Raw genomic sequence first — 24,996 nt, 5'->3', positions numbered from 1 at the left:
CAATACATTTAGCCATAGACCCGGAACAAGCATGCAAATCAGGTGCTCTCACTGAAGTCTGACTGGATTAGCTTCATGCCTGTTTCCGTCATGTTATTCAGACACTATTGATGCCAGGCAACTGGTATTGTTTAACAGGAAATAAATATGGCAGCCTCGCTTCAGGTTCCCTTTAAAACTCTGCGTTTAAATGTTCGGTTAGATTGTTCAGTTGATTGGGGAGGACTACACATTTAGAAGCACACTATTCCATTAATGAGCAGGAGTACGTTGCTGACACGTCCACTTACAGGATTCAAACACTCTTCTCTTGCAAAATAAGTTTATTTAATGAGGACATTTTCTACAAATTTACAATGACAGGCTTACCAGTCAAGCATATTTAAAAAAAAAAAAAAAACACAAAAAAGTGCTACACATCATTGCAGGGCAGAGACAGGGTGTAGTGGTGGCAGACTGTTTCACACCGCAGAGGTCTCATTCGTGCAGGACAGTCTAGAGGAAGGGGACGTTGTCGTCCATGAAAATATGGACCATACACGGTAACAGGGAGGCACAGCCCATTGCTAATACTGGACGTTATTCATTGCAATCTCTGTGAGATATCCCAGCACTTGGATCAGATGATCTCTGTTGAGGAACTGGGAAAGAAAAGAAAGAAAAAAAAGTCATGAATAAGCCTGCCTCTGACACTTCACTTATTGCAATAAGCCTAGATGAGTATGGCAAAATCTTATTCTAATTTAATGCTATTAAAGGGAAACGCATCAGATCACAAAAAAAATAATAATATATATACATATTTTTAAAATACATACATACATATGAAAGGTATATTTCTGACAAGTTTTGGACTAGTCCATGTTCTCATGGGGGTCCTTAGAGATGTCTTTATTTACAAAAGCACTGACTGAACTGTAGTTGCTCAGTCCAACCGCCAAAAAAGTGTGCAGTAAGCAGGGAAGCTGTCTGACATTGTATAGATCTTTTTCAGGAAGTGCTCCTGTATAGTATAAAAGGTAAAACTGAGAAACCCCCTGTCACAGGAGCCCCCGTGGCTGACCGCACTTAGCCTTCTAAACGGTGCCAGCGCACAGATCGTGCGAACCCTGGTCGCAGTCAATGCGCAGGAACCGTTAAGAATTAGCCGCAGACAACTCAGAAGGGAGCCTGTGAGACACGGGTTCACCCACTGGTTCAAAGTAAACTGCCACCACCGCGGTTATCATGGGACCGTGGAACCCACTAACTGACTGACTAATCCTGCGAATAAAACGGTTAAACACACGATATTCTGTCTAGCCAACAACAAACAAACAGTAGCGTATCTTCAGAGACCCGGGATCAGTTCTGTGTGTGCTGATAAGCAGGGTAGCGGACAGTGAATAACTTGGAGAAAGTCGTTTATTCACGCAATATAAATAATTAATATATACAGACAATTATTAAAATCACAATTATTAAGACAGTAATAGCCAGTATAAAAATAAAAGAAGGGAGAAAAATACTTAGTTCCTGGAGAGATGTCCTTTTTTGTGGGAAAACAGAGTTCTGGGTTTCAATCAGAGTTCAGACCAGGTGGATGCCAGCATATCCTCAAGCTGGCACCTGATGAGTTCAAGATGTTTTCAGGGTGGAGGACACTGAGTTTGGCTCCTCTGCCATTCTTATGCCCCTGACTCAGTAGGAGGGAGTGAGGGCGGGGAGCCACACACCCCCTTAGAAGATGAGATGAGCCCTCCCCTTGTCCTGGGGACTAGAAATCATATCTACCCATATATGGGCTCTATCTCACAGAACCGTACAGGTCAGGGCAGATTTATTAACATTTTCAGGTCTGTCTCGATTTACCCAGCGCCCTGATACCAGACATGAGGGGTGGGACCCCTGTGGTATCATCAGGGCACTTTCAAACTGCCTAACTGGCAGTCCTTACCTCAGAATGTTCTGAAACTTCCTCAGAACCAGCACCGGGGCTCATGCTACACTTCCCCCACGTTTGGCGAAGCTGCCATCTCAGGAACCCCAGAAATATGACAGATCTGGGAAGTTATGGATATGCTATGAGACTCAGGTTATTCCCAGGCAAAGGCTCTTTGAAGTTTGGGGCAGCCAGCTAGGTGTCACCTCCCCTGTTGAGCTTTCCCCCAACTAGATTGCTTCTGCCATGGTGCTTGTCACCTTATACCTGATGGATGGGCCATCAGCACAGCTTGAAGCCAGGGACTCTCCGGGCAGATTAGGCCCAGGCTCATTAGCATATCAAAAGAGCCATCCAGCCTTTAGGATGGTGCTCTCTCTCTGCTAAGAAAAGGACTTCAGCTGCCCCTACACACTCAACCCAGATTGTATCGATTTGAAGCACAATCGATGCAGGGAATCGAGTGCGATCGCTTTTTCTTCACGGGCGGTTCCAGGACGCGCCTGCGGCCCCGCAACCGTCCGTGACACCCCCATGAGGAGATGGACTAGTTCACAACGTATCAGATTTTTACTGCCCACTGTAAGTGACAGCAACACAGGAAAAATGAATTTATAGAGCAATTTATTCTGGAAGAAAATGTACATTTAATACAGTGCATCCGGAAAGTATTCACAGTGAATCACTTTTTCCACTTTGTTATGTTACAGCATTATTCCAAAATAGATTCAATTTATTTTTTCCTCCGAATTCTACACACAATACCCCATAATGATAACGTGAAAAAAGTTTACTTGAGATTTTTGCAAATGTATTACAAAAAATAAATAAACAAAGAAATTGCACGTACATAAGTATTCACAGCCTTTGCTCAATACTTTGTCCATGCACCTTTGGCAGCAATTGCCAAGCCCTGTAGATTTTAGGAGATTTGGGTGCAGTCGGCACCACTATAGGCCGTAATATAAAAGTCGGAGCTCAAATTACCCTGCGCCCAAATCTCCCGGCAGCTATTTAATAGGTATGCGGCCAGTGCAGCCTCAAGACTTTTTGAATATGATGCCACAAGCTTGGCACACCTATCCTTGGCCAGTTTCTCCCATTCCTGTTTGCAGCACCTCTCAAGCTCCATCAGGTTGGATGGGAAGCGCCAGTGCACAGACATTTTAAAATTTCCCAGAGGTGCTCAATCAGATTCAAGTCTGGGCTCTGGCTGGGCCACTCAAGGACAATGACAGAGTTGTCCTGAAGCCATTCTTTGATATTTTGGCTGTGTGTCATTGCGACCGTTTTGCGCAGGTGATATTACCGCTATTAGCACGGTCAAAATCACTGCTCACACTTCCGCGATTCAGAGCGATCGCGGCCAGCGCTTTATAAGCACTGTATCGTGATCGCTCCAGAATCGGGGTAAAATGCTGCATGTAACGAGTTTTGCGATTGGCGCGAATTGCAAAACGCCCATGATCGGCGCCAACTGCGGCAGTAAGATCACTGCCATAGGATAAAATAGCACAATCGCTTTAAAAAGCCATAGCGCTTTGGTAATTGGCGGAAATTGCCCGCTAATTGCTGTAGTATCAACGGGTCTAGGGTCATTGTCCTGCTGAAAGATGAACAGTCGCCCCAGTCTGAGTTCAGGAGCGCGCTGGAGCAAGCTTTCATCCAGGATGCCTCTGTACATTGCTGCAGTCATCTTTCCCTTTATCCTGACGAGTCTCCCCAGGTTCTGCCACTGAAAAGCATCTCCACAGCATGAGGCTCTGTCTTTTTCTGAATAGTTTTAAATAAACTTCTTGAAAGAGCTTTGGATGGTGCCGGCCGCATCGCTATTAAATGATCGTCATTAATGTGACACATATTCTAAGGGCTGTTTCACAACAAAAAAAATGCAGAAAAATTGCAATAGCTAAGCAACTGCAATTTTTGTTTGAATAACGAGAATCGTAGATCAATGGTTCTCGAAATGCTACATGCAGTGTGAATGCTACCAAAAGGCAGTCGCAGGGCATGCGCCCCCTGGTGTGAAACAGCCCTAAGTGTGCACCTACCCTACAACGAGCATGACAGGAGCTTGGATGGAGGGTGTGGTAGAAGTGGCTCCACCCCTCAGCACAGATTCAGAGGAATATGCAGAGTGTCAGAACAAATCATGAGGCAAGCTTGGTGAGGAGAGGAATGGAGGGAGTGGTAGAAGAGGCTCCACCCCTCAGCACAGAATCAGAGACCGAGGAATATGTTAAGTGCCAAAACAAATCATCTGAGTTTGGTGAGGAGAGCTTTGCACTGATCATTAGGAATTGGCCGGTCCAAACATTCAGAACTCTCTCGATTTGCATTGTGAAGTCTAAACATTTTGATCTGTGTCATTTTTCCCTCTGACGTGCCTCGGGCATACTCAGTAGACACGCTGCACGGCTATGGTGGTAATGTGACTTTTCCCTCTGACGTGCCTCGGGCATGCTCAGTAGACACGCTGCATGGCTATGGTGGTAATCTGTGACTTCTCACTCTGACTGCCTCGGGCATGCTCAGTAGACACGCTTGACGGCTATGGTGGTAATCTGTGACTTTTCCCTCTGACGTGCCTCGGGCATGCTCAGTAGACACGCTGCACGGCTATGGCGGTAATTTGTGACTTCTCGCTCTGACTGCCTCAGGCATGCTCAGTAGACACGCTGCACGGCTATGGCGGTAATTTGTGACTTCTCGCTCTGACGTGCCTCGTGCATGCTCAGTAGACACGCTGCACGGCTATGGCGGTAATTTGTGACTTCTCGCTGACGTGCCTCGGGCATGCTCAGTAGACACGCTGCACGGCTATGGCGGTAATTTGTGACTTCTCGCTCTGACGTGCCTCAGGCATGCTCAGTAGACACGCTGCACGGCTATGGCCGTAATTTGTGACTTCTCGCTCTAACGTGCCTCGAGCATGCTCAGTAGACACGCTGCACGGCTATGGCGGTAATTTGTGACTTCTCGCTCTCACGTGCCTCGGGCATGCTCAGTAGACACGCTGCACGGCTATGGCGGTAATTTGTGACTTCTCGCTCTCACGTGCCTCGGGCATGCTCAGTAGACACGCTGCACAGCTATGGCGGTAATTTGTGACTTCTCGCTCTGACGTGCCTCGAGCATGCTCAGTAGACACGCTGCACGGCTATGGCGGTAATTTGTGACTTCTCGCTCTGACGTGCCTCGTGCATGCTCAGTACAAGCTGCATGGCTATGGTGGCTATTTCAGAATTTACTCGCCTGGATTTGAATTTCAACTAGACATTGAGATATTTCAATTCGAAAGTCAGAATTCTACTAAATCCTTGCGCTCTTCCCTACTGATCACCACACCATACAGTCCAGACAGGTAAATATCAGGAACTCCTCAGGTTATCGTATAGCAGTTAAAGGACACCTGAAGTGAGAGGGATATGGAGGCTGACATTTATTTTACTTTTAAACAATGCAGATTGCCTGGCTGTCCTGCTGATAGCCATCATATCCCTCTCATTACAGGTGTCCTTTGAAGAGGAACTTAATTGTATACAACTTCATGAATAGAATTGATTTTTTTTTTACAATATTCATCAGCACGGTGGCGTAGTGGTTAGCGCTCTCGCCTTGCAGCGCTGGGTCCCTGGTTCGAATCCCAGCTAGGGCACTATCTGCAAAGAGTTTGTATGTTCTCTCCGTGTCTGTGTGGGTTTCCTCCGGGCACTCCGGTTTCCTCCCACACTCCAAAAACATACGGATAAGTTAATTGGCTCCCCCTAAAAAATTGGCCCTAGACTACAGTACTTACACTACATAATATAGACATATGGCAATGGTAGGGATTAGATTGTGAGCTCCTTTGAGGGACAGTTAGTGACAAGATCTATCTATATATATCTATGTATATATATATATATATATATACACTGTACAGCGCTGCGTAATATGTCGGCGCTATATAAATAATAATGATATAAATAATTTAGCCAGTAGCATGATGGCCTGTCTGCACATATGGTACCTGCAGACACATCCAAGTTCACACAGGTCACAGGAACACACAGTGCTGACCTCCCACTGAACGTTATGAGCCGTATCACACTAGCTACAATACAGTGAATGCAAGTCTACCAAGGCTGTTGCTTCTCCCAGTAGCTACATTAAAACTAAGCTAGTATGACGTGTTTTTAGAAGAGGTTTCAGCACTATTAAAGGGAGCTTGAAGTAAGAGGAATACGGAGGCTGCCATCTTCATTCCCTCATAAACTATGCCGGTTGCCTGACTGATACGCTAAGCTTTTGGCTTTAGTTGTGTTTTAGTCACACACCTGCAACAAGCATGCAGTCACAGCATCTGATCTGCTACTCATTCTGGGCCAGTGACTTCTAGTATTACAGGCAGAGCATCAGCACAGAAGTCAGTCAACTTGCATTATTTATTAGAGAATGGCAGCCCCAGTATTCTGTGGTGGCTGGATATTGTTCCGGTTAAAGAGAAACCGTGACCAAGAATTGAACTTCATCCCAATCAGTAGCTGATACCCCCTTTTACATGAGAAATCTTTAACTTTTCACAAACAGACCATCAGGGGGCGCTGTATGGCTAATATTGTGGTGAAACCCATCCCACTGTGTAATGTCAGGGCCATGGTCTTGGCAGTTTCCTGTCTGTGAACCTCGTTGCATTGTGGGAAAAAGCTGTTTACAGCGGTTTCCAACTGCCAAAAAAAGCAAGCAGCAGTTACTTCCAGTGACATCACCTGCTGCCAGCAGAAAAAATGTCGCCATGTGATAAATGTCAGAATGTAAATCAGGGAGAGGAAAGCTTTTACAATGGGCAAACACTGACTAAATCATTTATACATAATTATTGAAAAAATGAAGCACTTTTTTTATTACATTATTTTTTTTAAAGAGTTTCTCTTCAAGGGCTCTGCTTTTGACATGGAGACCAGGGTTCATATCCCGGCTAGGGTCTGTACCTATTCGGTAAGGAGTCCTTAGGCAAGACTCCCTAATACTGCAGGGTGGCCTCTTGAGTGCCTCCCAGTGGCTGCAGCTCTTTGGAGCTTGGAGTCTGATAGGAGAAAAGCGCTATACAAATGTTTGGATTATTATCAGTTATCAGTATTCCTTTAAAAATGTACTTAGGAGAGCGCATGCGCGCGCAGGATGGTGATGGCCGCCTAACCTAACCACTGCGCAGAGCACGGAGCTATTTTTCAAATTATCGCCGGTCTAAGCACCACATTCCTCCCAACTGCACTAGAAATAGCTGTGTGACCTTCCGAGGAGCAGATTGAGCACAATGGCGAACAGTAACAAGCCTAAACGGCGAGGGAAATCCTCCGGCTCCGAGAAGGCACGCGGCTCTCAACAACCACCCATTACAGATTATATGGCGGACCCTAACCTTGAGGAGGACTGTTCGGACGAAAGTAGAGAACACTCAGACACCGAATACCCTCCCTCTCGCTCTAACCGCGACTTATTGCAGAAGGTCCGTGAGGTTGTCCGCAGGGAGATTACAGCAGCCGTCAAACAACTCAGCAGCGATATCCTACGGGAAATGAGGCTACTCTCGCAACGCACAGCAGGACTAGAAAACCGCATGGACAATGCCACCACTGTGCTTGAGGGACATGAGGAAGACATCCATACCCTCCAAAATGATGTAGACTCCCTGAAAATACAGGCTGAAGACAGCGAAAATCGATCGAGGAGAGGAAACCTCCGGATTAGGGGCATACCTGAGACGGTGACCGACCTGCCGGGCGCAATGACAGCCTTGCTCCAAGAGCTTGTCCCCGACATACCAGTAGACCGCTTGGAGCTGGATCGTGTTCACAGGGCTCTAACCCGACGTCCAGAAAGCGGGCCACCTCGGGACATCATAATGAAATTTCTATATTATAAAACAAAGGAGGCAGTCTTAGCAGCCTCTCGTGCGAAATCCACGCTTACTTTCCAAGATCATGCCTACCAGGTATACGGAGACCTCTCTCAAGCAACCCTCCTGAGAAGAAAGGAAATGAAGCCTTACCTCCAAGTGCTTAAAGAACGGCGAATAAGTTACCGCTGGAGGTTCCCCTTCGCACTCATCCTCACCATCGATGATCTTCAGTTCGTAGCTACCTCCACCCGAGAGCTCCAAGAACTGTTTGCAGCACAGAACTTTCAACTACCGGCCCTACCTTCTTCACCCCCGACCTCAGCATCCCCGAAACCTGCTTCCCCCCCATCTTCCCAAAGAAGCAATCGAAGCGGTCCTCTGCTTCTCTCCGGAAGCCCAAAGGAGCAGCCCCAACGAAAGAGAAGATCCATTGCACTTCGAGAGCTCTCCTCGCAAGTTTTTCACGCAGTCACCTGATCAGATAAGTACCTGTTTGCTTTCATCCCCTCCCTGGAGTACTTATCCCCATGGCTGACGACCCCTGGGAGTCCCACCACTATGCCTTCTCGTGGCAAGTGCATCACTAAACTTATTTAGACCTATTGGTCTGGTTATAGGTTTTCATTTAATTTCATTTTACTACGTTAACAATTTTAATATTAAAAGTTAGAAGTTAAAATGGCGGGTTTCTTCACCATTGTTGGCGGACAGTTAGCCTTCCCGCTCCTCCTGTGTGGCTCCTCCCCTAGAGACACTGAGAAGCTCAGCGCCATTATGCACTACCCGTAAAGGAACTCAACCTTTTACCTAAAGCCACTATACTAGGCCTTTAGGCTCTGAACTGCTTTCCAACTTCGGACAATGTCTGCTCACCAGGGATACTCGTTCCACGATACCACCCCAGTAGCCAACGATCAGACCCCCCAGCCTCACAGCATATACCAATTATTGGCTGAACTTCTTTCCCTGCGAGCAATTCGCTCACTACACAGCTCACCCCTAATTGTCTTTTTCATATAGACTCTTTTTCCCCCTGCTCCCCCAGAACAACCTGTTTGTTATCTGAAAACTTGCCTGTTTGCATATACCATACTGTTACTCATAAGGTGATGACTATGTGTTTCTGTTTTCTTTTGCATTTTTCTTTTTAAATCACAGTAGCAGTATACTTATGTTAGAAGGTGTTTCAAACCTATACATTTCAAATTTCACTACCCATACCTACTCCGTGATCGCCACAGAGATGCTCAGTGTATCCCTCCCCTTGAAGCCACCCAAAAGAGATCTTCCGCGCTCTGTCATGCGCTCTATCCATATCTTTACCATCATTAGTATTACTCTTTTCCCTCTCGTCTCTACCCCCCGACATCCATCTTCATTATCCCTATTCTCTCTCCCATTCAACTCCTCAAAACTATAATTACATCTCTGGCTTACGACGAATACACTGAGCATCCCAGTACCCCTGGTTGCCACCAGGGGCCACTATGATACCACGATTACTCTCCCGAGCCCAATAACAGCTCAGCTCAACTCCTATGTTATCGGACAGAAGCACCTTCTATTTGTATAGTGAAAATGTACTAACTCTGCTGCCTATTTATCTTACTTAACAATCCTGCAATTGTATTCGGTACCACAAAGAGTTACACTCCGCACCTACCCAGCCTTTATATAGGGATAGGACCACAGGCAATTTCTTAAGGTATGCCCCTAGAATGAACCCACTACCCACGGGCGATTTGAGATGGCTGCATATTTAGCAAATAAAGCTAAACACAGGTTGCTATCTGGGTTGCCCCCCCACTAACCCTCTACCCCAAATACCCCCCCCCCTTTTTTTTCCCCTTTTTTTTTTTTTTCCCCTCCTAAAAACCCACCTAACCCTACTTTCCCATCCCCCCCCCCCCCCCCGTATGAAGCTACACTTCTTAACCCCCCGACTCCCTCGTACACGAGACAGTCTCATCTCCCATACTAGACTGCTGAATGTGCGGCTGCCTCAAGTTGCCTCTGGTGGGCCCCTTGTGCCCCGGGGTGTAACATATAAGATACGATACCCACCCTAGATTAAAGTCCAAGGGCAGAAGAAGATTTCCCCCCTTCTCCTTCCACTCCCTCTCCCTTCCCCCCCACAACCCCTTATCCCACCCCTTCCACCTTGAAACCTTTATTAGTAGGTGCTATCTCGACCCCCACCTAGTTCAACAATTTAATTGAGATCGCTCCGTGCTCACCTCATGCTGCTCCCTGTTCCTCTTATGGGGTTGTTAATCCCTAAAGGGAACCCAACACCTAGTCACCTTTTGGTGTCTACGTACTATGCTAAGGGTACCTCTGTTTGGAGTTCGATACCCTTTGCAGCCCTTTTCTTGCTGCTCACCTTTCTATTCTTTTTTCTCTTCCTAATCCCTCCCTTTTTCTCTTTACCCCATGGGACGAGGAGTATTACGCAGCAGACTACACTCAAGCCTCCATGACTAATTCAATTAAAATTGCATCTCTCAATGTTCAGGGCCTCAATTCCCCCCCTAAAAGAACCAAAGCTTTCCAACATTTTAAGAAACTAAATATAGATGTTATATGTGTACAAGAATCTCATTTTATCGCTGGTAAAGAACCAAAATTTTTTCACAAGGACTACAGGCAAATATTCTTTGCAAGTGCCCCCATTAAAAAAAGGGGAGTCTTTATAGCCTTCAGGAACTCTACTAACTTCACTCTCTCAAAGTCTATCGCAGACCCCGAAGGAAGGTATGTCCTACTGATAGGCAAAATTCAAGACGAACCAATTTCTATAATGTCCTATTATGCCCCTAATGACGCACAAGCGCCTTTCTTATCTCACATCCTCCAAGTACTTGCCACACACAGTAAAGGCAGGCTATTTTTGGCGGGTGACACAAACCACTGCCTGAACCCATTTTGGGACAAACAACCTTCAAGTAATCCTACTACAGGAACGTTGCAGAAACAAACCGCCACCATCATTTCGGCTTTCCAATCATATGACCTCATTGATACTTGGAGAGAATTGAACCCCCTTAAAAAAGGCTTCACGTTCTACTCTAACCCACACTTATCCTTCTCCCGCATAGACCACTTTTGGGTCACCTCTCCCACACTACCCCTAGTCAAGGCAGCTGTCATTCACCCCATCCCGTGGTCAGACCATGACATGAATATTATAACTTTCTCATCCTTGATCCAACGCCCTACAGAAATCCGCTGGGTAATGAACCAGTATTTACTCACCAAGGAAGAAACAATTCAACAAATAAAAGCCAAATTAATCGAATACTTCGAGCTAAACGTCCCAGATGATGCGATCTCAGACCTCACCATCTGGGAAGCCCACAAGGTAGTAATCAGGGGGATCCTAATACAACTAGCCTCTAGGCACAAAAAAGATAAGCAGCAACTTCTTCAAAAACTAGAACTAGCTTACCAGGAAAAACACACTAACTTTCAAAATAACCCTACCCCTGACAACAAAAGCGATCTACTAAGGGCGGAAACTGCTCTTAATTTAAGTTTAACAGACTCAGCCGAAAAGCAACTCGCCAATACTAAATTTAAATTCTTTCTCAAAAGCAATAAGCCAGACACACTTTTGGCCAGACGTCTTAGGCAGACAGATCCATCACATAAACCTATTACCTTACAACAGTGCCCAAACCAGACCACTTCTAACCCTAACACTATAGTAGACACTTTCCGCCAACACCTAGAACAACTATATAACTCCCCCGACTCTTCGTCACCCAACCAATTATCAGACTTCCTGTCAGATGTACCAATACCCAGTATGCCTCCTGGTTTCAGAGAGTTAATGGAACGAGAAATCTCACTTGTTGAAGTACAATTAGCAATCAAACAACTCAAGCTCAACAAGCAACCGGGACCAGATGGTTTTAAAGCACTCTACTACAAGAAACTAAGTACCGTCCTCGCTCCAAAATTAGTTAGCGCCTTCAACAGCATCCTTAAAGGTGCAAAGCTCCACTCTCAATCCATCACGGCCTCCATTAGCATGATCCCGAAGCCTAACACAAACAGCTTAATTTGGTCCAACTACAGACCAATATCGCTTTTAAATATTGATGTTAAGCTATTGGCCAAAATCCTAGCCACCCGCCTCAACACTGAAATCTCGTCCCTCATACATAATGACCAGGTAGGGTTTATGCCACATCGTCAAGCGGGAGACAGTGTCAGACGTCTCATCCATATTATCCACCACGCCCATACAACCCAAATCCCTTCTATGCTCCTTTCCCTAGATATAACGAAAGCCTTCGATTCTGTCTCATGGAAATATCTAATTGCAATATTGCGCAAATGGGGCTTTGGTGACCACTTTATCACCTGGATACAGGCCTTATATTCCACCCCCTTAGCGTTTGTACATTACAACGGATTCCGCTCCCCTTCCTTTAAAATCACTAGAGGCACCCGTCAAGGCTGCCCCCTCTCCCCTCTTCTTTTCGCCCTTGCAATAGAGCCCCTAGCCATCCAAATCCGAAACTCACCAGACATCCATGGGATTCCACTGGGAAAAAGGATATTTAAAGTCAACCTTTTTGCCGACGACTTAGTTCTCTGCATCTCCCGCCCTACCAACTCCCTCCTAACCTTAAACAAACTCTTATCAACTTTTGGCACCGTCTCGGGCCTGCAAGTCAATCCTGACAAATCAAAGGCACTGAATGTTTCATTACCCCATAGACTCATGCAAGCTCTCCAAGATGCCTTTGAGTTCCAATGGGACCAACAAAAACTCCCACATCTAGGCATATACCTAACAAATACATACGAATCCCTATTCAGGCACAATTATCCAATGCTAGCCAAAGAATTACTTCAAATGCTTGAATGCTGGAAACGATACTCTATCTCCTGGTTAGGTCGTATCGCGGCGATAAAAATGACGTTCCTTCCAAAACTTCTCTACACCTTCCGTATGCTACCCATCCCGTTACCAGCTTCCTTCCTATGTAACATCCAGAGCAAGGTCAACCACTTTATATGGGGCTCCAAAAAACCGAGGTTTCGCAGTATAAACTTGTATAGATTAAGACCCGATGGAGGCCTTGGAGTACCCAACCTGAAACACTACTACAAGGCCGCACAAATTTCCCCACTAATTCTGTGGCAATTGAACTCCCACAGGCCTTCATGGGTAGACATCGAGGAATCCTTAGTTCACCCAATTAAACTCTCTAATCTCCTCTGGACCACCCCGGCCAGTAAAACGATAATCACTAATCCCATAATTAAGCACTCCTTATCCGTTTGGGACAGCTGCAAGTACTCCGGAAATTTATTATCTCCACATAGGCCCCTGACATCTTTCCTCGGGAACCCCTCTTTCCCCGCAGCCTTAACCTCACCTGCTAGCTTTCGCTGGTGGATTAGTTCTCACCTCACCACGGTTTACTCCTTATCTTCGGACACAGGTATGAAAACCTTAGCCTTCCTACATGAACACAAGCAACTCCCCCCACTGAAAGATTCCGATACATGCAAATTTCACATTTTGTTAAGTCTCACCTCTCCCACACAGATTCCCCTTTAACCAGAACCCCTTTTGAACATATCTGCGCCTCAGACCCACTTTCACCTGGCACTGTCTCACTCATATATAAGGCATTAACCCATGCACAATCCAAACACAAACCAAACTACATAGTTGACTGGGAGAAAGATTTAAATATCTCGATCGATCCTGAAGACTTGTCCGACATTTGGACTAATATCCCCAAAATCTCTATCAACGCTGACCTAGTTGAAGTCAACTATAAGTTACTTTTTAGATGGTACCTGGTTCCTTCCCGTCTGGCCAAGTTTAAAAGCAACACATCCCCAAACTGCTTCAGAGGCTGCAATACCCCTGGAACTCATGTTCATACCTGGTGGAAATGTGCTAAAGTACGCCGACTTTGGCTGAGAGTATGTACATGGGCCTCCTCGTTAACCAACCAACCGATACCTAGGAACCCACTACACACTTTGCTGGGCCTTCCTTATCCTAATCTTACCAAACCACAAAATACCCTGGTAAATTATATCTTTACAGCAACTAAACTGACGATAGCCGCAGCGTGGAACACTAATCTCCTCTCATTTGACCTGGTGAAAAGTAGATTAAACCGTATCCTCTTTTTTGAGAAACTGCGAGCCAGATTAGAAGATAATATGACTAAATTCAACAAAATCTGGTCCTCCTACATGGAATACCTACTGGGGTCTGACTATAGCGCTAGGATTGGTGCAGTTTGACATCTTGGAGTCGCCCTAACTCCCGCTGCCTAGGCGGATTTGCAACAGCCTACTCTCTCCTCGTCCCATACTCTACCTCACCTCCCTCTCTACCCCTGCGTCTTCTATTCCTCTCTCTTCCCTTTTCCCTCTCTACTACTCTCTTTACCTAGTGTTAGATGCGTCTATCAGATATCCACTCCCGCCTCCACTGGGAGACGGGTAGCAAAAGCTAACTATACTACCCGAACAAAATAGGCTCATGCCCAGCCAACAATTGGTTCAATGAATGGGCAAGAGACATTTTGTCGCAGATATAGCCACTTTGACTAATCTTTTCACAATATAGCTAAGACAACGCCCCGAATCACCGCAACCCTCCGGTTGCTTTAAAAGTGCCAGTCAATAATAACTCTAACACTTGATGATGTTCATTCCCTTTATCCCCGTTATGTTTGTTATTGATGTTAAGTCCTGTACTTGACTGTATACTTTCTTATAACCCAACCATTTGCCAATGTCTATATAGTCTGTGCAGACTTATGTTCATGTTCTATCTTATAAAATTCAATAAAAACGATTGAAATAAAAAAAAAATGTACTTAGACTGGCATGCGACACACACTGCGCGTTGTCAGTTCCTCCCCTTATACCACCACCAATTACTCCTTGAAAAATGTGAATTGACAGGAAGAGGCAGGCTTGCTGTAATATTCCCTCCCCTATCCCACCAAAATTACTCCCTTTAAAGTGGACCTGATCTCAGAACTTCCTCTCTGCTTTAAAAGATAAGCAACAGCATACAAACCTTTAAAGAAAAGAACATTTGTAACAGCTAATACAAATCCTGCAATAAAATCTGCAGTGTGTGTCTACTTCCTGCTGTCATGAAAGCAGACATAGGGTTGACATCCTGTGTTTACAAATTAGCTGATCTGCCGAGGCAGACAGCTGACACAGCTGAGAGATCAAATGAAAGTTGTGATTAGTCACACATAAGACAAGTTGAATTAAACAGGCTAAACTCTCTAAATACATACAGGGTGCATTTCTCTCTGTCTTCCTTTTGTCCTGTGCAAGAGTCCAGGTCCACTTTAAAGCGGATCTGAGATGAAAAACGAACTATAACAAGTAACTTGTCTATATATCTTATCTAAAGTTTAGATAGTTTACACAGCATATCTAGCTGCAAACAGCTTCAACATTGTATGGTTATTTATTCCTGTGATACAATGAGAGCAGCCATGTTCTGTTTGTCACAGGCAGAGGGCTGGAGATGCTATCAGCTTGCCTGTGTGTAAATTCAGTCCCATCTCATCCTCCTCCCCTCTGCCTCTGAAATCTCTGGCTAGTAATACCTTCCCCTCCCTAGACTGAGCTCCCATAAGCCCTTGCTACTGTCTGAAAATGCCAAGGCTCTCTAAAAAGCTGTGGGTGAGGTGAAGACTCAAGAATGCCACAGCTGATTGAGGAAAGTGTCGAATTGCCAAGGGAAAGCAAACCTTCCACATGCATGAGATTACAGCGGTGTGCAAAACATCATGGGAGAAAACGGGGGGAGCATCTGATGCTGCTCCTCTGCTTATTTGGAGAATATATAGCGGTGCCTTGGGAGCATGCAGGACGGGGAACTGGGTGTGCAATCAAGACAAGTCTGACAATACACTGCGATGTACTGTGTTTTGTGGCAGCATGGTGAGAAACTTTATTTTTGTTTTTACAAGATCACTTGATGGACAACTGGAGTGAGAGGGATATGGAGGCTAACCTGTTTATTTCCTTTCGATTTGGCTGCAGTACTGTCTGAATAACACCTAAAACTACCATGCAGCTAATCTTATCAGATCAGACAAGAATATCAGAAACCCCTGATCTGCTGCATGCTTGTTCAGGGGCTATGGCTAATAGTATTAGAGGCAGAGGATCAGCAGGGCTGCCAGGCAACTGGTATTGCTTAAAAGGAAATGAACAAGGCAGCCTCCATATATCTCTCACCTCAGTTGTCCTTTAAGCCACATTTTTCAAGGGGTCCAAGAGAAAATGAGGATAGGAACTGATGAGGCACACAGAGGTATGTGTGTTCAGCATGGACATACCTCTGATAGTTTTGCCTCAGGGGTCTTTAAAAGGGAACCTGAGGTGAGGGGGATGGTAAATGCTGCTAGATTTATTTCCTTTTAGAAAATGCCAGCTGCCCGGCAGTCCTGTTGATCTTCTGGCGTCAGTAATGTGTGAGTCACAACCCTGAAGCAAGCATGCAGCTAACCCAGTCAGATGAGTCAGAGCCCCTGATCTGCATATGCTTGTTCAGGGTCTATGGCAAATAGTATGAAAAGACACAGGACCAGAGGGACAGCCAGGCAACTGGTATTGTTTAAAGAGAGAGAGAGAGAGAGAGAGAGAGAGAGAGAGAGAGAGAGAGAGAGAGAGAGAGAGAGAGAGAGAGAGAGAGAGAGAGAGAGAGAGAGAGAGCGCCCAAGCACTACAGTTTGTCATACTGCAGCTGACCCCGTCATTCTCTACACACACACTTTTCCCTCAGGGCTCGTTTCCACTATCGCGAATCTGCATGCGTCCAACGCATGCAGATTCGCACATGTAATGCAAGTGGATGGGCCTGTTTCCACTGTAGCGTTGTTGAGGTGCGTTTTTTTCAGCGGTGAAAAAACGCACAAAAGAGCCAACGAATTCGCCTGAGAGTGGAACGCATGCGAATCGCCGCTAATGTATTTAATAGTAAAAACGCATGCGTTTGTTACATGCGTTTTTACCCGCGATTTCGCACCTTTTTCAATTTTATTTTGCCCTGGCAGTGTCATGGTTAATTTCGCATGGCACCCTGCCATGCAAAATCGCACGCGAAATCGCGGGTAAAAACGCATGTGGAAACGCATCCGCATGCGTTTTTACAAGCGTCGGAATGCCGGCGAAATCGCGTCGCAACAGTGGAAACAATCCAAGAGCTCTCACCATTCTCCACACACACTTTTCCCTTAGAGTATCCAAGCTGTCACCATTCTCCACACACACACACACACACACACACTTTTCCCTCAGAGTATCCAAGCTCTCACCATTCTCCACACACACACACACACACACACACACACACACACACACACACACACACACACACACACACACACACACTTTTCCCTCAGAGTATCCAAGCTCTCACCATTCTCCACATCTCCACACACACACACACTTTTCCCTCAGAGTATCCAAGCTCTCACCATTCTCCACACACACACACACACACACACTTTTCCCTCAGAGTATCCAAGCTCTCACCATTCTCCACACACACACTTTTCCCTCAGAGTATCAGAGCTCTCACCATTCTCCACACACACTTTTCCCTCAGAGTATCCGAGCTCTCACCATTCTACGCACGCACGCACACACACACACACACAATACACTCACACACACACACACCTCAGCAGTATCAGAGCTCTCACCATTCTCCACACACACTTTTCCCTCAAAGTATCCAAGCTCTCACCATTCTACACACACACACACACTTTTCCCTCAAAGTATCCAAGCTCTCACCATTCTACACACACACACACACACACACACACACACACACACACACACACACACACACACACACACACACACACACACACACCTCAGCAGTGTCAGAGCTCTCACCATTCTCCACACACCTTTCCCTCAGGGTGTCAGAGCTGAGCTCTCACCATTCTCCACACACATTTTTTTTCTCAGAGAGTGTCAGAGCTCTCACCATTCACCACACACACACACACACACACACACACACACACCTTTCCCTCAGAGTGTCAGAGCTCACCTTCACTTTGCCCTCACAGTGTGCTGAGGCCACCGTCGCCGTCACCTTCACAAGCTGTGTCGCTGATAAGTGAATTTTGAAGTGTCTGAAAAAATGTGAGTAAAGGCACTGAAACAACTGTTCCACCTCCTCCAGCGTCACTTCGCCCGTACACTTGTGAATGTCACTCCATAATGTCTTGAAGTCCTGCGCATGGATGGTGTAGGAGATAGTCATTGGCGGCTCCACCGGGACAGAGAAGACCAGTTCTGTGGCAGGCATGTGTTCCTGTACCTCATAGCCGGTCCACATGGCAGCCAGCCAGGTCAGTTCATGTGAAGTGATCAGCAGTTTACCAAAGCAACAGTCAAAGGACCTCTGCAGCCAGGAGCCCACCATGGCCGTGAGCTGCTCCCCGCCATTCACCAGGAACAACGGGAGACATACGAAGGTGTCCGGTATAATGTCCGCTACATAATCCTCCAGGTAAGGTGCACAGAACCAGCCAGTCCACACTATCCGCTCCTTCGGATCTTTCTTAGAGGTCGGGTACTTCGTTACAACCTGTTATTACAGAAGGAAAAAAAATCAACCTCAGAATTCGAAAACCAATCAAACTCCTATGTACATAAAAAAGTGAAACATCGGCCACTCTGCAATAAGTCAAAGTGCTGTTTGCAGTGGAACTTTCGCCTTGGAGGAAGCTCGCCTGCGCGAAATGGCCCGTCAGGCAGCATCTGTGCCCTGCACCCACCGCCTGCTTGCACATCTAGCAGGTGCACCGTTTGTCCACAATTGAATGTCCTTTACTAGTGTTACCTTGGACAATAAGTGAGCATTACAGGAGTGCCGTGCATGCCTCTTTCTATGTGATACAGAGCTGTTTGCGTTCATTATTTTTTTAAATTAAAACAAGTATTTCATTGGATTACAATAAAAAAAAAAATTAAAGAGCTTATGCAGTGACTTAAAATGGGGTTCACATACATTATTATACTGAACAGAGTAAAATTATTTGAAATAGACAAATGATGTACCTGCAAATGAATATTACATATTTACCTCGCCGTCTGTTCCTCTTAGAAGCTTACCATTTTCTTCTTACAACGATTCCTTCTAGTTATGGCGTGTGGACGGCAACTGCGCACCCCGAGATATGCGTAGCTTTCTTCGCGTTACGGCCCACAATAGCGGGCGGGAACACAAAGAAAGCTACGCGTGGCCCAGGGCGCAGTTGCCGCGTTGACCAAACCAAAACTAGATGGCGGCGGGAGAACAGAGGATAGTGGAGGACCGGCGCAGGACAGGACAGCTGCAAGGGGCTGGCAGAAGCCCCAGGTAAGCGAAACACTGATTTTTTTTTTTTTTAAACTTTCAGTTCCGCTTTAAGGACCACAGCAGTTTTGTGGTTTTAGGTGATGCCAATATAGATAGCCAGGCAGAGGTACCCCCAGTATAAATAGCTAGGTATGGGTATCCCCAGTATAGGTAGCAGGCATTATTCACCTCCCCAGGTCCAGCGAGGAGCAGTTCTCTCCGCCATCCAGCCTCGCACTGCCACCGAGTTTCGGGACCCAGCTTGATGACGTCATCAAGCTGGGACATGACAGTAGAGAGAGTGCGAGGCTGGATGCCGGGCAGAGCGGAAGGGGAGAAACAATCACCAGAGGAATGTCAGGAGAGGAGAGTCCGGTCCTCTTCTTTTCTTCTGCTGCTTCAGTGATCACTACAATCGCACTGATCAGGAGCCAATCACCGTGGCTCTTGATCAGTGAGGGGAGAGGACAGCTGAATCTCCCTGTTTCGGGCCCGTGCGATCACCGGGACTAAAAGGACGTTAGTTACAGCCTGCCAGCAGTATACAGCCACAGAAAGGACGTAACAGTAACATCCTTGGTCCTAAAGTGGTTAAAGCAGACCTGAAATGCGAGGGATATGGAGGCTGCCATATTTACTTGCTTTTAAACAATGCAGATTGCCTGGCAGTCCTGCTGATCTTCTTGCGCCCATACATTTAGTCATATACCCAAAACAAGTATGCGGATCAGATGTTTGACTGGATTTGCCTTTTGAGTGATTCTCTTGGGCTCCCCTGGGCTAGTAATCTGCACGATCCCCTGGTGTTTCTCTGTAATCAGACTCTGATACTCACCTGGATTAGTACTGCCGCTGGGTCCTTAGCCCTTCCTTTGAGTCCAGGCAGAGGGGAAAATGTGGCTTTCAGGGTCAGGTCTGTGCCCACTTCAAAAGCAAGCCCCTTCTGCTTCTCCGCTGCTATGTGGGCAGACAAGTGGTTGGCATAGTCTTTCAGCTTGTTGTAGGAAAAGTTATACAGGGGAGTCACGCTGTAAAGATTCCATTGCTTCTGGAGCAGAAAAGCAGCCTTCTGTGGGTCGAGGGTTTCCTGCAAGCAGTCAGAGTAGAGACGTCACGTATTTCAGATTTCCATATCTTGTACAATCAGAACAAACATACACACATGCAGAATGCTTCTTATCTACATCTCGCAGCATCTCATTAAACCTGAAACACTTTATTATTACACATTTAAAGGGGGATGAAAATGTTTAAGCTACTGGAAGGATGGTTAATACTCAGACCTCTACCTCATTCAAAAGCTATTTGATAAGATTCTAGACACCACGGGGTTCTTTATGAACAAATTCTCCCTCGTTCCTCAATCACAAATCCTCAAGGTTGCGGACAAAGCGAGGACACAATTTTGGGATTCCAAATCACAAAGAGACTGCCCGACACGCGCCCCACAGCCAAAAGCCGCCTTCCCAGAGGCACACATTACATATCAACTGTCGACCCAATGAAGTGTATCCCGGCAATCTTCTTTTTAGTAAGATTGCGGAGATGCACTTCATTGGGTCAACAGTTGATGTGTGTGTGTGCCTCTGGGGAGGCGGCTTTTGGCCGCGGGGCGTGTCGGGCGGTCTCTTTTTGTGATTTGGAATCCCGAAATTGTGTCCACACGCTTTGTCCACAACCTTGAGGATTTGTGATTGAGGAATGAGGGAGAATTTGTTCATAAAGAACCTCGTAATTCTTGTCAGTGGAACTAGCATAGTATTACGTTCCGGGATGCAAAATAACTACTCATTTTATTGTGGCTATTTACTAATTGATAAGATTGACAATTCCTCCTAAAATTATCAGATTGACTTGAGCTATACTAAGCTGTGTAAACAACGTAGAACATCTTCTGCTGTATCCAGTGACAAACTTTCTCTACTTTGTTTGCACAGTAATAAGGGGGAGAGGGAGAGAGAGAGAGACAGACTTCCCTCTTCCTCCTCAGAGGGGTTACAGCGCCGGACTTCCACCCCCGAGGATTTCCTTGTCGGCCACTTGTCGGATTGCGCACATGCGCAGTAGCGGATCTCCAATCGGGCTCCAGCAGAAATAGCCGAGCCTGATCTGGTCCGTTCTACTGTGCAGGTGTGGGTCCCCTGCACAGTAGAGTAGACCCAATCAGATTCGGCTATTTTCACCAGAGCCTTAGCGGAGAGTCGCTACTTCCTAATTGTAAATATTATTGCCGTTTTGTGTCAGGAGAAGCCAGCGCTGGACCCAGATGGTTGACTAGAACAAGGGAAGCCTCCTTAGGATCCAGAGGCTTCCCCCTCCCGAGGCAAGTACCCCCCTCGGGGGCATTTTTTTTTCCAATTACAGGTTTACTTTAATTATGAGACAATTTGGTATTTTTCCTAAAACCAGCAATAGTATAAATTAGCTTCAGTGAAGTGTAAAAATGTTAAAACCCAACTGCAGTCAAATATAATATAATTTGTACAGATATTGGGAGGAGTTTTGTTGTTTTAGGAGGGCTGTCAATTCTTCCCTGTTGTCTTAAAAAAAAAAATATGTGTAAACCATTTTATAGCCAGCTGCCCCCAGGTTCACGCTATGTTTGATTTGCAATTAGAGGCTAGGGTCTCCTCCATGAAGGATGACCTCATCGCGGTGGAAGGGTCCAGTGCGGAACACTCTGCATGCAAACTGTTTTGGAAGCTAACGTCCTCCATTATTTTCATTTTGGTGCATCTGTTTTGAATGCAAGTTGTGTATCCTGCCTATAAGGCTCTGCACACCTATGATGGTAGTCATTCAGATGCCTGTCTTGGGAAACGCTGCCACCTCTCCCTGCTGCATAAAAAAACAAAAAATGTACGTTTACTTTATGGCTAGCTGCACCCATTTGCTATTTTATGTTTTCATTCTGTTTTTATTCTGAGTTTAGGGATTTAGTGCATAATAGCATCTGTTTTGCATACAAGGTGTGCATTTGCCTATAGGGGGGTCTGCACGCCTGTTGGTAGTCATTTCAGATACAGTCTGGTTTTGGAAGCGCTGCCAAAAGTATCTAAAATGCTTTTCCCAAAGGTCTTCACTCCACACACCTCGAATAAACAGATCACATCTGCCAGAAAGAACAACAAAGTGGTGTTAAGTTGTCGCAGAATAAGAGTGATAAAAGATTTTACATCCCGAAATATCTCTTTTCAGCATCTCTGGTCCATCATGCTTCCAACTCCTGTAAAAAAAATTCCGCTTCCTGTCCCTGTAACGTGCACAGAGACTGGGAGACCGTACCTGAACGAGGGTGTCCTGAGGGACCGTCCTGCGTGATGTCCGGCGCTGTGAGCGCCTCCGGGAGGCTGTCAGGCTTCCAAGAGGGTTTCTTAGCGAGGACTTAGACCTGGGGGATCCCCCATCACTGGGTGTCTGCATAGCCTGCAGGAGGAATAGATGGTTATAGTAATCAACATATATGCCAAACAAATTATTGCGACTAGACTGAGGAGATCTCAGGCCAGCTAGGGCCAGGCTCAGACCTTTACATACTCATGTTCCTAAAATTCATTACTCTATTGTATGTATAGATAATGGGTCACTGTATACAGAAGTAAGCGGGGTATGGAGGCTGCCATATGTATTTCCTTTCAAGCAATACCAGTTGCCTGGCTGCCCTGCAGATCCTCTGCCTCTAATACTTTTAGCCCTGAACAAGCATGCAGCAGATCAGGTTTTTCTGACATTATTTGACACAATATTAGATTAGCTGCATGCTTGTTTCTGGTGTGATTCAGACACTACTGCAGCCAAATAGACCAGCAGGGCTGGCAGGAAACTGGTATTGTTTAAAAGGAAATAAACGTGACAGCCTCCATATTCTTCTCACTTCAGTTGTGCTTTTATGAAAAAAATAATAAAAACGGTAACCCCACCCAGGGAGAGGCAATGAAGGACAGTAATAACAACTAACAGTTCCCAACTCTACAAGTAAAAGTTGTATGGTTTCTGTCTTGCTCTTACTAAATTTAAGTTGGAGAAGCATAAAATTGGAATATACTTTTAAATGCTACTTAAGGTAGTCTCTCATAATACATAAAAATGGTAAGATTGTACAAGCAAGATCATATCATTAGTGGGTACATTTAAAGAGAGTCCGAGGTGGGCTCAAAAAAAAAAAAGTAGGCTACCTGATCCAGGGAGCTGAGCGGATCAGGCCAGGAGGAGAGCTGGCCAATGGAAGGTCTGGAAATCCTCAACAATACCAGTTGCCTGGCAGTCCTGCTGAGCTCTTTGGCTGTAGCAGTGGCTGTATCACACACCTGAAACAAGCATGCAGCTAATCCAGTCTGACTTCAGTCAGAGCACCTGATCTGCATGCTTGTTGAGGGGCTGTGGCTAAAAGTATTAGAGACACAGGATCAGCAGGAGAGTCAGGAAACTGGTATTATTTTAAAAGGAAAAATCCACATTCTTCTCAGTTTAGGTTCCCTACATAGACTACAATAGGAATCACTCCTATTGCAGCGCTCAGTGATTAACGTCGGCTCCGTCAGAAGACGGAGCCGAGGTTGCTTAATAAACACAATAATTCGGCCTCCAGCAATAGCTGGAAGCCGAATTATTTCATTCCCCCACTATCCATAGCAGCCTGGAGGGAGAATACTAATTAAAACGGCCCGGACTTGTGCAGAAGCAGGATCAGCCATATACCGGCTGTATTCTGCGCCCAAGTCTACCGGCGCCGATTTCAAATGTACTCCTGGTATACCCCATAACTCACAGCCGCGCTGTGTTTACCTCTCCTCTGTCAGTCTCGGCTGCTCCCCCACCTCCTGCATCGCTCTGGTCCCGCCTGCGTCCCTTCCCTCCAATCAGCGACGAGGGAAGGGACGTGGGCGGGGACCGGAGCGATGCAGGAGGCGGGGAGCGGCGAGACTGAGAGGAGAGGAAAACACAGTGCGCTCTGACAAGCTGCGTGTCAGCAGCGCGGCTGTGTTTTATAGGGGGATTACAGAGCGCGGGGGGGGGGCTTAGGGGCGATCTAGATAGCAACAGAGGCTGGGCTCTATAGACAGACCCAGCCTCTGTATGGGGATTTTATTCACAGAACCCCACCTCGGGTTCTCTTTAAAATTAGTAATATATCAATTTAAAGGGTGGGAATAAAGTTTAAAGTCAATCAAACACATTTTCGTTAGTAGAGAAAAAAAATGGAAAATGTAGTGTGGTCGGGATCTACCATTAAGTCCTTCGCGATCTACCCAATGGGCACCCCTGCCCTAAAGATTTCATTGGAAGAATGTTATTTTATAATTCAAACCCTACTGGTCCTTACTATTCTGGTTCATTTTCCTTCATATTAACATTTGAAATTAAGAAATATATCAATTTAAAGGATGGGAATAAAGTTTTGAGTCAATAAAACACATTTTTCATTAGAAAAATACATATATTTACATAGATTTCTACAGCAGTCCTGAAAGAGGGACAAATGAAAAAGAAAGAGTGACAAGGGTCCCAAAGAGGGACTGTCCCTACAAAAGAAGGACAGCTGGAAGCTATGATTTAGCCACCCCATACCTGGCACTGGCGCCCCTCCCCCATGTGACATACACACCGCTGTATACACACACATCAAGCACACTCTCTCTATAGGACGGATGTCAGGCAGTCTTACAGCGCTGCTCGGGCGGTCTACCGGCACACATGCACGGATAGATCGGCTGCAATGCTGGTCACCGGCGGCAACATACAGGGATATCCTCCAGTCTGGCGGGCCGGGTTGCAAATTTTCAAATCCCTTTCCAACTTGCGGAAGCCGGG

General features: G+C 46.0%; 1 protein-coding gene across 1 annotated transcript; it reads right to left on the bottom strand.

Moving 5' to 3' along the window:
- Positions 1-305: 305 nt before the first annotated feature.
- On the bottom strand, positions 306-24,991 carry CENPL (centromere protein L). Its single transcript, XM_068239100.1, has 5 exons — positions 24,851-24,991; positions 22,471-22,611; positions 20,021-20,272; positions 17,890-18,432; positions 306-641 (listed from the first exon to the last, which is right to left on the bottom strand). Exons 2-5 carry the CDS (start codon positions 22,606-22,608, stop codon positions 567-569), a joined length of 1,008 nt encoding a protein of 335 aa, XP_068095201.1. The 5' UTR covers positions 22,609-22,611; positions 24,851-24,991; the 3' UTR covers positions 306-566.
- Positions 24,992-24,996: the final 5 nt, after the last annotated feature.

The sequence above is a fragment of the Hyperolius riggenbachi genome, chromosome 6 (genome assembly GCF_040937935.1).
Source record: "Hyperolius riggenbachi isolate aHypRig1 chromosome 6, aHypRig1.pri, whole genome shotgun sequence".
NCBI classification, from domain to species: Eukaryota; Metazoa; Chordata; class Amphibia; order Anura; family Hyperoliidae; genus Hyperolius; species Hyperolius riggenbachi.
This window is presented reverse-complemented; position numbering and strand designations above follow the sequence as displayed.

What these genes read in the sequence shown, in the direction of transcription:
- CENPL (XM_068239100.1), bottom strand. Translation starts at nt 22,608, where the DNA reads ATGCAGACACCCAGTGATGGGGGATCCCCCAGGTCTAAGTCCTCGCTA. An exon ending in CTCAGGACACCCTCGTTCAG is followed by an intron (nt 20,273 to 22,470) that starts GTACGGTCTCCC and finishes GACTGCTTGCAG; the next exon opens with GAAACCCTCGACCCACAGAA. An exon ending in CAGCGGCAGTACTAATCCAG is followed by an intron (nt 18,433 to 20,020) that starts GTGAGTATCAGA and finishes CTGTAATAACAG; the next exon opens with GTTGTAACGAAGTACCCGAC.